At 39.9% G+C, this 13,557-nt stretch overlaps 1 protein-coding gene across 1 annotated transcript in view; it reads right to left on the reverse strand.

The window, feature by feature from the left end:
- Positions 1-13,557, reverse strand: part of CDH23 (cadherin related 23) — a 1,221,584-nt gene that overhangs the window by 496,293 nt on the left and 711,734 nt on the right. Inside the window, exon 21 of the mRNA XM_088472189.1 lies at positions 3,397-3,504. Coding sequence (XP_088328315.1) covers positions 3,397-3,504 — 108 coding nt within the window. The remainder of the gene's footprint in view (positions 1-3,396; positions 3,505-13,557) is intronic.

Below are 13,557 nucleotides of genomic sequence, written 5' to 3' on the forward strand. Positions count from 1 at the left end.
ATTTAAAAAATAATAGATAAAAGATATAAACAAAATAAATCTAACAAAACATATTGAAAAACTTTTCAACAATAAAAAGAAATGCATTACTCACAGAATCTTACTGCTGGCAGTGCTATTGCTGCTCCACTTCATTGTATATGTTTAGACCATACTCTAACCATTTTCTCCAGCAATAGGGCATTTTACTGTAATAAACTGAGCCCTTAATGCTAAATTAACAATAAAAAATCAATTCAAGTGAAAGATGTCTGCGCCTGTACCTCCACAGCACCATAACACCCACATCAACACATTTTGCATGGGTGTCCTGTGCAGTTACATCATTTATGTTAAAAAAATAATCAATAAGAAATTACGTACCTTTGTTCCTGACACTATATCATCAGCAAAGCATCCATACAGATAAATATATATATGATGTACAAACCTATATTTGGCAGGGTAATAAGGAGAAGTACAGTATCAAACCTTCAAGAAAGAGAAATTGGAGAAGTTGCCCTTGGCAACCAATCAGCTTCTGTCATTTTACAGACTGTGCTAAATTATAGCTTGAAGCGGATTAGTTTCTATGGGAAACTTCTCCACTTTATTGCTCTCAAAGGTTTGATATCGCTTTCCTTACGTCAATTATATTTTGGTTTTCTTTAAGAGGTTGCACTACTTGCTAAAAAGTAACTATAGGAAGAATAGAAGGGTGTATTTTTTCCCATTTTGCCTGCTTTCCCTAAATAATGGCAATAAAATTAAATATATATTTAAACCAATAACCTATAAAAAGGTCTCACAGTATCTGCCACCTCAAAACAAAAACAAACAAAAAGTATAGACCAGGGTGTATATGACAGGAGGGCCAATAACATGCATCCATCTCTTGTTTGAGGCTTGTGATTGCTCCTCCAGCTCAGAGTCCCTGGATTTCAGCTGGGACTGAGGAAGGAACAAAGAAGCCCTGTCAAAAATGTTGCATTTAGATGTTCCCAAGGCTTAAGGCCCCCATACATCAGAGATTGATAGCAGCAATCGTGCAATTTGCAATCGATTGTGTATCAAAATCTTTCCCTTTTTCAATCGATTGCAGAATTGCCACAATCGATTGAAAAAGGGAAAGATTTTTATACACAATCGATTGCAAATTGCAAGATTGCCGCAATCCATCTCTGATGTATGTGGGCCTTCAGTCTAGAGCAGTGTTTTTCAAACTCATTCCTCAGTGCGTGATTTACATTCTTCGTAGTCAGTGCACAGGTGAATTCATTACTGGCTGACACATTTTAAAAGATCCACAGGTGGAGCTAATTATTTCACTTGTGATTCTGTGAGGAGACCTGGAAAACCTGCACTGTGATACTGCTTTTATACCTAAATTCCGGGTCTGACCCGGAGGTTAGGACATGGTTCCAATCCAGATCAGACATGCAATTTAGCCGGCACCGACCCAGGAAGTTCCTGAGTGAGCGCAGGTCACACCGGGACAGAGTCTGCAGTGACCCGGCTCTTCTGGCGTTGAAGTGGACGCTTGGAGATGACGTCATCTCAAATCGCCACTGAAGCCGGGATGCGGAACGCTCCAGGTCATAGTGTGGTACCCCATAAGGATCTCATTTATGTTGACTTTTATGTGCTGCCCTGTTCTGGGGAATGTTCTGGATCTGCATTGAGGAGGAACTCTAGGAACCAGGAGCAGCCAACTGTGAGCAGCACTACACAGCCTGGGATTGAAAGTGAAACCAGGGGAAGAGAGAGAGGAGCGTGACAGGAGCTGTGGTGTGTGCTGGAGAGTGCTGTGACTGAGGGCATAGAGAGCAGGGATCAGCAGCTGATCGGGGTAACTGTGAGGAGGAGACCCCTTCCATGTAAGGCAGCAGGACAAGAGAAGCTGACAGGACACACATCTATTAAAGCTGCTGCAGCCCAAGGGAGAGGAGAGAGAGTGCATGCTGCAATGACAAGTGCTGGCATCTGCACAGGTACCCCAAGCATTACAGCACATGTCATGTGAGAAGCACCACAGTAAAGACTGAGATCAGTCAGCACATAGAAGTCTGTGATCTCAGGGCAGCTAGCATACTGCTGTACAGTGAGAGAAGCCTGCAGCAGGATATGCAGCAGTAGTGTATAACACAGGACTATACAGTGGTTTCTGCGCTGGGTTCTGGGGGGTCCCCTGTCACTCTGCTGTGGTAGGAGTTGTCTAGAAGAGGAACGGTCATGATCCATCTGGCGATACAGTGACTGACATCCCACCAAATTTGTTGGTGTTACAATAGTGATCCGGATCGCGCCATTTACACTGCAGGGTTTCATGGGTTATTCCGTGTTAAACCCTGCAAGTTACCTGGGTTGGATTGCTGGGTCACTTGATCCGGAAATCCAACCCTGTCTCCTTTTACACCAAGGAGCTACCCGGGTTAACTCTGCAATAACCCGGGTTTTAGCTCTGGTGTAAAAGGGGTATTAGTGCTCCCTGAGGAAGAAGTTTGGGAAAAACTGGTCTAGAGCAGTGCTTCTAAACTCCAACTATCAAGAATCCCATAGAGATCATTTTTGATGATTTCTGCCTGTGGAAACAGGTGGGGTAATTACTGACTGAGAAATATAGATTAACTCACCCATGCATGATTAAAGCAATCCACAAAACATAACCTGTTGGGGATACTTGAGGAATGGAGTTGAGAACCACTAGTCTAGAGCACAGATTTTCAAAGTCAGTCCTCAGGACCCCAAACAGTGCATGTTTTCCAGGACTCCTCACAGAATCACAAATAAAATAAGCAGCTCTACCTGTGAATCTTTTAAAATGTGTCAGTGAGTAATGAATACACCTGTGCACCTGCTCGGAAGCCTGGAAAATGACTGTGTGGGGTCCTGAGGACCAAGTTTGAGAACCACTGGTCTAGAAGCAACGGGCACATTAGTAAAATATGTTCTGTGTTGTAATTAGAGATGTGCAGGCTCGGATTAGTTTGGATTTTCCCGACAAATTCTGATTTTTCTGGCAAAAAATCCGGTCTCAGAAAGAGGCAAAACATCATCTGTCATGGATAATCATCATCATTCCTGGACAAAAGTCCATGAAAGATGATGTTTGTCCATGAAAGATGAAGTTTTGGCTCTGAGATACGATTTTTGGCGGGAATATCCGAACCAATCAGAGCCTGCACATCCCTAGTTGTAATAAGGTATGAATTGTGAACAGACACATTTTGTTTGCACGTAACTATATTAAAATATTTAACTTTTTTATGGTATAAATATGCATAAAAATACATAAGCAGCACAATACAGGAGGAAAACAAGAACAATGTCATTTGGATTTAAAAGAAAGAAGGGCCCACCAAAATGTAGGCAATTGCAGACTGCAAGTCCAGTCCTGCTGTACAATTTAAAACATACCGTAGTGACATCTGAATCCGGTGGTGTCATCTCTACCAGGTTAATAAGGTAAGGTTCATCCTTCCATTGAGGGGCATTGTCATTTATATCCAACAAAGTGATATTTACCTAGACAAAACAATGAATGTATGATTTCAAAATAATAATTATTATAATAATACATTGATAAACATTTAACATTCAGTATATATTTAACAAAATGACTTATTTTAGCTGTAAAATAGTTAAGTGTAACCCGAAGATGAACACAGTATTTTATGATTATGGGAAAAATTAATCCAAAAAGACCTTTTCGTTATTTGAATTTTGCCTGTAATTGTTTTCTATGTATTTATCATTATCTGTATTTATGTTACATTTCAAAAGAATTCAAATATGCTGTACAGCTATAGAGGTGTACACATGCATCTCATATTTCCAATTGATGTGAGGTTCATTTTAGCATAGGAACAGACAAGTAAAATATATATAGGTCTGTAATTTTTAAGATACAAATCAGTTAGCTTTAGCTCCTGGGAAATAATTCGGATTGACACAAGAATCGACAAGTAACATTACAAATACAAATGTTGAGGATTAGGTAATAAAGTAGGTGCTACAAAAGGGGTCCATGGGTATGCTTCTATGAAGTAGGTGCAGAATAGTTTTGTTTTTCTACTTTCTTTTCTCTACTGTAACTTTTTCAAATTAAATTAATGTAGTCTTGTTCCACCTTAACATGAGGTGCTAATATATTTTTCGTCAGATAATAAACATTGTCCTACTGTAGTTAACGCGTCATGATACATATTATTGTTTACCAGAGATATGAATTAAATAAATCATATCCTGCCATGAGGATAAATATGATATTCCAATGCATTTTTATTAGATCTGTGCAGATTTCCACGGAAACTGACCCGAACTTAGGGATTCCGGGTCGAACCGAGCCGGGTTCGGGTCTTCCCGCCTTGTTCGGATCTCAAAATGTCATCTTCCCAGCATTTTGGATTGCATATTAAAAGTTCCTCCCTCATTATTGGGTGCCATTTCACACTGGAGAATGGAGGGAGAGGCTGTGGGTATTGGGGCATTTTGTAAAAAAATTAAAAATGATTAGGAGCACTGTTAAAGTGGGGGCACTGTTGTATTTTGGGCTGACTGCAGCACTCTGTGAGACAAAAAAATATGCCATAGGAGTGGAATGCAGCACTGTTTGTAGCTAAAAATAAAGCTTACTGGGGCACTTTTTTTTCTAAAAAAAAAAAAAAAGTAGGAGCACTGTGTTAAAGGGACACTATAGTGGCACTGTGTACTGCAGCACTGTGAGGCACAAAGAACACCACAGGAGTGGACTGCAGCACTGTGTTACTTAAAAAGCCTACTGGGGCACTTTTTTCTAAAACAAAACAAAAACTATTATAGCATCGTCAATATTATTTTTTTGTTTGAAATGTACTCTCTATTAATTTTTCCAAAATATCAATGAAAAATACATGGAATATACAAATACCAATATAATATCCAATATATTATAAAGAACATCATAAGTGATACATTTAATTATAGCACAGGTTCCCAAACTCTGCCCTCAGGACCTTAAACAGTGCATGTTTTCCAGGTCTCCTCACAGTATCGCAAGTGAAATAATTAGCTCCACCTGTGGATCTTTCAAAATGTATCAGTGAGTAATGAATACACCTGTGCACCTGCTGGGTGACCTGGAAAATGTGACCTGTGTGGGGTCCTGAGGACCAACTTTGAGAACCACTGAATTATAGTATAGCTGACAAAATGATAAGAGAGAAAGAGAAAAAACAAAAATTGGACCATCAACCTAGTCAGAATTATACATTGACTTGATCTAAATGCTAGGTCAAATAATCATTAATATTACTTGGACCATATATGAACTTATTTTTGGCAAATAGCATCAAAGACAAACAAACACAAAACATATAACACATAAGGAAAGAAAGGGGAGGAAAGGAAGGGGTATATATCTTAGTTAATTGAACAGAATTGGCTCCATCAATTGAAATATTATTGGAGCCCAATAAGAGTCACTGGAATGAGTAAGAGAGAAAGATACATCGGTACCTTTACTAATTCAACTAAGATGAAGATAGACGTCTGAGCATCGTCAATGCTATTAAGTGTACCACCCTTATACTAGGAGCGCTGTGAGACAGTTTGTTGTGTGTTCAGGCACTGTTAAGAAATTTGAATATAAAACTTGTGTGTTAAATAATATAATGTCATTATTATGGTGCCACCCGGCTTATTCTAGGGATGCTAGGAGGCAGTTTGCTGTGTGTTCAGGCACAGTTAAAAAAATTAATATAAAACTTGTGTGTTAAAATATATAACGTAATTATGTGCAAGTCTGACATTTCTGACACTACTCTTAGAGAAGCCTCCTTCCACAATTTCCACACCCTATGCAAATGTGGGGACAAGCAGCAGTAAAAGTAAAGATGATGACTTAGAAATTTGAGGATGCTATTGTGGAAGTACAACAAGATGAGAGGGATACTGGTGCATTTGACACTAATGAGGATGTTAATGATGAGGATGTTGTTTGTGTCAAAGTAAGTCAGCCAGGAGGTCAGTAAGAAGGAGGTCATTGTCATGCCTGGGCAAAACAACAAAAAGCAACCTCTTTTGTGTGAAATTATTCTTAACCAAATCCTGACAACATTTGTCAACCCATCTGTACCATTTGTGAAGCCAAAGTAAGTATAAGTAGAGATGTTAACCATCTAGAAACCTCCTCCCTGTTATGTCATTTGTAGCAAATTCGTGCAAAATTTTTGGAAAAATCCGGTAAAATAAGAAGCAGCTAGATCCCAGCTGACTCCTTCCCTATCCAGGATTCCCCAGAAGAATCCTTGAACACTAGGCCAGCTGCTGCTGCTGAGGGTGAATCTTCATGCCAGAAAAGGACCAAGAAGACTAGTAGTTTCAAACAACAATTGACTGTGAAATAATCCTTTGCAAGAGAAAGCAAGTATGAAAACAAAAATCCAGTTGCACAGGGGTACACCAAAGCCATGATGGCTATGCTAGCATTGGATCTGCATCCTAAATTTGACATCAGTGCATGTGGTTTTAGATAGTTAATTGAGGTCCTGTGTCAATGCTACCAAATTCCATCTCAATTCATCTTGATTCTGTTTTACAAGAACAGCAATTCCTCACCTGTACTGGGATGTTAAAAATAACCTAATTCTTGGCCTAGAAAATGCCATTGTAAACACTATCCACTTAAACACAGATATGTGGAAAAGTGATAAGGGTCAAACGAAAGATCGCATCATTGTGACAGCCCACTGGGTGGGTCTATTGCCTTCAGCAGCAGCAGTAGCATCTAACACACAATGCAAGTTCAGGGCTAAACTAGGATTTTTGTCACCCGGGGTAAGGCAGTAATTTGGTGCCCCCCCAATAACTATATACTCTGTCCTTCCAGACCCCCCGTGTGCAATATACTGATAGTGTTTTCATATAATATACAGTATACATATATATATGTATACACACAAACACACACACACACATATATATATATATATATATATATATATATACACACACACAAATGTACTTGCCACATGCCCCCCTCTAATCCAGCCCTGCAGTTATATACATAGGGGGTGGGGACTCAGCTGAATATACAGGTGTGGGTCAGCATTAGCTGTATACATTGGGGGCTGAACTGTGTAGGAGGGTTTCGGTTTATACATAGGTTATCCCAGCTGTATATTATTACAGAGAGTAGACACTCGGGCACTTTCCGGCTCCCCAGCTGATGTGGTACTACATGACCCAGCATGCCAAAGCATGTAGATGATGCTAGGACATGCTGCTCTGCCTATACCCAGCCCTCTGACAACTCACCTGCCTGCAGTTCACACAAAGGGTAAACATCCAGCTCCAGCAGTCACTCAGTGCCTTCTGCCGGAAACTACACTACACCTGAGGCCACGTTCGGGAATGCCGTCAGCAGTCCCTGCCAGGGGAGGCGTCAGGGCAAGGGACAGACAGTGCTATAGCTGTGGTTGCTATGGCAACCTAGATTCCATTTCTGTCTGGGACTTTCATGCCTGTGTGCTGCCAGTGAGGAGGAGATGGGAGAAAGGGGAGCGCTGTCATAGACACACCTCAGAGCTGTGGTAGGCGTGAGTAGACGTCATTGTTCACGACATTTCCGACCATCTCTGCTCCCCTCAAATCCGGTGCCTGGTGCATGTGTCCCCCTATTCCCCCCCATAGTTGCGGCCCTGGCCAGTTCATTCACAGGCAGGCAACTCTCTGTATTACCAGTTTCACTAAGAGGCATACTGGTGTCAACCTGTTAGAAAAACTTAAGGTGCCTATCCACTAGAAGACAGGCAAAAGACTGCACGATTACGACATTGTAATCGTGCAGTCGTTTGTCAGTCTGTGATGTGCCTACACTGAACAAGCAGTCATTCAGTGTAGTAACATCAATCATCTGCTAACATGCTCAACCTGATGTTATCGTCAGGTTGTCCAGCATGCTTGCCCGATGATAGATGTCTAAACGACCAGCGGGAGCGCGCATCGCTGGTCATTTTAGACATTTTTGCAAATGATTTGCAAACGATTTATGAATGATAACGATATCGTTCAATCGCTTAACTTAATCGTCTAGAGGATGGGCACCTTTAGAGATGCATAGCAAAATGGCTTACCTGCTAGAACTCTCCTCAGAATTTGTCATTTCCGATAATGCATGTAACATTGTGAGAGCATTACAACTGGGTGAATTTTAACATGGCCCATGTTTTTCCCACACAATAGACTTAAAAAAAAATGAATGTAGTGTGCAAGAGATGCTCTCTGTGGCCATAAAAAATTCTGGACATTTTTGGCATTCAGCAACCGAATACAGAAGTATGCAGTGACTGTAAAAACAGTTAAATTTGCCATGCCACCAACTGAAGCAAGAAGTAATGACCTTGTGGAATACCACCTTTTATATACATCTGTGAATGTAGGACCAGCAACAAGCCATCCAAATCTAAACAACAATCAATGACATAGAGAGAGGAGGGGGATGTACCTTAGTCCATTTTATGCAAGCTATTGAATTCATTTAAAGTAGTAACTAATGAAGTGAGCTCAGACACTGCCAGCTTGAGTTAGGTGATTCCCTTAATACAACTACTGGAAAAGCAGCTAGAGAAACTGAAGGCCCAGATGAAACAAAGTGATTCCGCTATGTATGTTGGACTTGTAGATCAACTTCTTATTTGCTCTGCCAGGACCAAAAGGTTGTCAAGATCTTGCAAATGGATCACTACATTTTTGCAACCATGCTTGACCCCAGGTTTAATTCATATGTTATGTCTTTCATTCCAACTGACACAGATCTTAAGAGATGCAAAGGGTTCCTTGCCAGCAAGTTATTTGTTCAAATGGCACATGACATGACAACGTCTCAGGCTTCACTTTCTTCTGCAAATGCTGCTTCCAGGAAAAAACTGTCCTTTACCAAGAGACCCCCTGCGTATGTGAATGATGAGTCAATTCAGCGCACTAAAATGAATCACTATTTTGACATCTGATCAGGCTTAAAATAATTGCCCACAATTATTGACACCTCTACCATGATTCAATCTGATACACTAAGCATTAATGGTGAAGGATTATTTTAATGACAATGTACAAGTTAAAGACAAATGCAAGTGCACACTCTAACCATGCTGAACCTAATAACATAACTGTTTAATAGCATTAAAGAGGTTCTTTGCATAATAATGGCCATAATTATGGGCCTGCCCACCGCGTCAGGCAGGTCCCTAACACTCCTATGGAACAAATATAGGGCACGGGACCCCCAAGGCCAACTCAGCAGAATCGCCCCATGGCATCACACTAGTGTGAGATTTAAAGTGAGGGTTAAAGAATAATAAAGAAAGCCTACGTGTTAAGTCCTACATAAGTAGGAGGTTATAATAAAAAGTGTATAAAGTTCTACATATATAAAAAACAAGCTAAAGAAGTGAAAAAGTGTACTTTATGATGCCATGAAGCAGCCAAGCCACACCAGCCCAGAGAGCCCCTGCATTTGTCTCTTTATGCTTGCAGCACTACAAGTCTCAGCAGGTAGCACCTCACATTGTGCTTAGGGTGTGCAATCTAGAGCCTCTCCCCCAATGTACAAGTTAGCATGTCACACTGTCCTTTAGATTACTGGGAGGAAAACAAAATCCAATTTGGAGCCCCTTGTACAAACTAGCTTTGGTGTACTTAAGCTGCCCACCCTCCAGTGTGTACTCAGAAAGAGTGTTTAGCACAGCCGGAAACCTTGTGAGCAAACATCATAGGAGGCTACTTTCTCAAAAATAGAAAAACTTATGTTCATAAAAATGAACTACAAATTCTATGAGGAAGACTTTTGCCGCCATTTGCAACAGAGGACAGAGACTTCTGTAACAATGCATTCCAGGGAGGATGAGTTAATATTAGGTGATGATGTTAACATTGATGAGGGTTAGGAGCATGATAATGACTTCTTCCCAGTGTAGAGATGATTAACAATGCTGTTAGCCACCTTAAGCTCATTGGTAGCTTGTTTTGTGGGGGCCTAAATAAACCAAGCACTTCAGCCACAAGTGTGGCAGTCCCTGTATCTTAACTGCTTGCTTTGGTAAACTGTGCATGTCAACAAGGGTGGGTGAGAGGGCCCTAGGATAATTCCATTTTGCACCACTTTTCTTTTCATTATGGGATATATTTTGGGGGGGGCATTGGTGATGGTCTTTTTTTTGCATAGAGCAAAATTTTTACAGGTTATTGCTCTAACACAACTGATTCAACACATTTTTAACCAATAATAATGTGATGTCTCACAAAATATAAAAATGTACAGAATTATGGAACATAGACTTAGTAATATGAACTAGAAGGCACAAGGCCACATCTCAATAATTTTTTTTTTAATTAATCATTCAATCTTCTTTACATGCTCCACCACCATTATGTACTGTCTTCGGGCCTCTGAGCTTATTTCCCTCATATTCAGACTCTCTGGAGAACTTCATAAATGTACTACAGGAGTATGTTACCCAATTAGGAAGGAAGAAGGGAGGGGAGGGGGGGCTAGTAAGGCCAGCTTTTCTTGCAACTCTTGTCAGGAATCCTTGGCTATTAACATTGTATTCTTTTATAGTCTTTTCTGTTCTCCGCTGCTTCAAAACAGCTCTCGCAAGGCCATGTCTTAAATTTAATTATATTAATCAACCAATGCTTTACCTGTCTTCCATTACATACTCCATCTCTATTGCCCTGTACTGCCCTTGATTAATGAAAATATTTTTTCTATGGTGTCGTATAGTTTATGTTAAACTGCCATCTTGTCTGCCACTGCTGGGCTGCAATGTTTCATAGATGTGCTATATTCTTTTAAAATGCCATGTTTTGAGGTTAGTAATTCTGCAGAAGCAAAACAGGCCCAAATTACATGATTTTAGCTGTTTTAGTAATTTTGTTTTTTTTTAAAATCTACATTCATGTGAGGGTGGTTTTGGCAAAACCAAAACACGGCGATCAATTAGAACCAAAACACGGGAGTCCACGCACATCTCTGATTTGTATTCATTATTACTGTAAATAATAAATTTTAGTTGTGACTCTCAGTGCTCTGGATTTTCTATTAATACTATAAACCCCCCCCCCAAAAAAAACAGATCACTTGTTTTGGGGGAAGGGGTACAAATTGCATTGACAAAAACAACTGTAAAATTACGTACTTCATGCAAACAGCAGGGGGTTTATTGAATTTACTTTTATGCATTAAAGTTTGCTTTTTGTTTCATTTACATGATTTGGATTCATTAAAATGTTTTGTTATAATTATTTGTAAAGATGGATATTATTTTTTCTGCTTATGTAAGTCATTTTCCAAAGCAATAAAATTAAGTTTATGTATTTTGTGAGGGGGTCCATAACTTTCATTAGATCCTCAAAGGTATTTTAGACCAGGAAAAGGTAAAGAACGTATGTTATGCTAAACCTACAGTATTACTGGCTATATTGTACTAATCAGGGATTGATACTGTATAGAAGTGGAGACATTTAGGGGCTTATGCAGAGTTTAATGCAAGTTGGCCATAATTGCTCCCCAATTTCATGCACGGAACGCAATGCGGATATCGCACGTGTCTCTGCGGTTGAACTGGTTCCATTCCGTACTTTTGATTTCATCAGTGCGCTCTAGTTCCTTCCCTATCGTCAATGGAAAAGATGTGTCTAAAAGCAGGCATCATTATGTGTAAGGCTTTAACTGCATAGTCCACATTTCTGTTGGCATACCCTCTCCTAAAGTAGCCTATGCACGAAATGCCCCAACTGAGCCTTTATACTAATGCTGCAGCCAATGGGATTCGTACAGAAATGCCCATTGGCTGGGGCGCTTATCCGTCTCTTTGCATATTAAGATGCACCAATGGCCGCACCATCAAACACTTCACCAGCCCTATGCTGTCGCAGAATGTCCTTCTGACCATGGCCACAGAGATCAGTGCAATTGTGGAAAAAGCCGCAGTCGCTAACTGAGACACGACACCCCCATTACCACCCAGAAACGCCCACAGAAATTGCCTCTCTCTCCTTGTCCATATTTGTTCTTGCAGCTTTTGGTGGTAACCATTAGGGAGCATGCGCAGTGCAGATTAAAAAAATTCGCCATTTGCATGCAACATTGAGACTGCATTCACCTCTGAATCTGCAAACTATTCATGCCCAAGTGATTGCATCAAACATGGATTTAGCTATGATCGCATAAGTAATTTTTGCCAGTACACAATTATGTTGATGCCTGCATCAAATCGCATTCATCCTGGTCAAATTAGGCTGATGTTTGCGGTTACAATAGTAAGACATTAGAGCATACAGACCTCACCTGTTCATTAACATAGCCAGGCAGTCAACCAGAGGGCCTCAAACTTTAGTCACACCAGTACATTCAAATGACACCTTTAAGGGGTCTATTTACTAAGCAGTGTTAGGAGACAGTGAAAAGTGATAAGAAAGTGATAAGGTGCCAGCCAATCAGCTTCCAACATTTTTCAAACACAGCCTGTGAGATGACAGTTGGGAGCTGATTGGCTGGCACCTTATCACTTTCTTATCACTTTTCACTGTCTCCTAACACTGCTTAGTAAATAGACCCCTCTGAAACAGTATAGTACTATATATTAGCTTATATGAGAGTCTAACAGGGGTATTCAATATGGGAGCGATAACATCGTTTTTGCGTTAATATCGCACTTTTGACGTCATTATCGCAGGTTTGAGTTTTACACCGTATTCAATTTCAAAGACTTATCGCAGTTTTGAAAAGTCTTTGATAAAAAACGGGGATGACTTTTCACCATTGAATAGGTGTCGAAAAAAAGTGCAGAATTGGGGTTTAGGGGTGCAGGCTTAAAAAAATAGCCTGCACCCCTGGGAATGACATTTAAAAAAGAACTGTGTCAAAAAAAAAAAAAAATAAATAAATTAGGGAAACCCCAAAAAATTAATTTAAAAATTGGGGTGCAAAAAAAAAAAATGGGAAAAAATTGTTTAACAATAGGGAAATAGGTTCAGGGCTATTCTGCAAGTATGCGGCAGATGTTTTCTAGAATAGAATTATAGCGGCAGGTGCACAAATGCAGAATTTTTAAAAAATTACTTTAGGGACTTAAAAATATGCTAATACCCATTTTTATGTACCCCAAATTTGATGGGACCACTTAAAAAAATGAAAAAAAATAACCTAAGTGCTCTTCTGCATCACTTATTCAATGTCGGGAAAAAAACACCTGCTGCGGCTATTTAAATCCCCGACTTTCAATTAAAGGCTAAAACGGGGGTACCCATAGTGTTCCCCCATGTTTTTACAACTTTAGGGGGGGTATTACAATTATTTTAAGGAAAAATTCGTAACTTTACGCAAATCCAACTTCGGAGTTTCCCGTTTTTGTTAATTTTAGATTGAATACGTGGATAAGCGGGAACGCGCACCATACCTTAACGCAGAAAAAAACTCGGATATGAAACGTTAACTTCGACAGTGAAGTTAACGTTTCATATTGAATACCCCTCTAAAATGTTTGTGAATATCATTCATTTTGAGTCAGCATCGGAGTGCCTAGTGATAGTGTGGTG

This window comes from Taudactylus pleione, unplaced genomic scaffold, assembly GCF_031769625.1.
Source record: "Taudactylus pleione unplaced genomic scaffold, aTauple2 ptg000121l, whole genome shotgun sequence".
NCBI classification, from domain to species: Eukaryota; Metazoa; Chordata; class Amphibia; order Anura; family Myobatrachidae; genus Taudactylus; species Taudactylus pleione.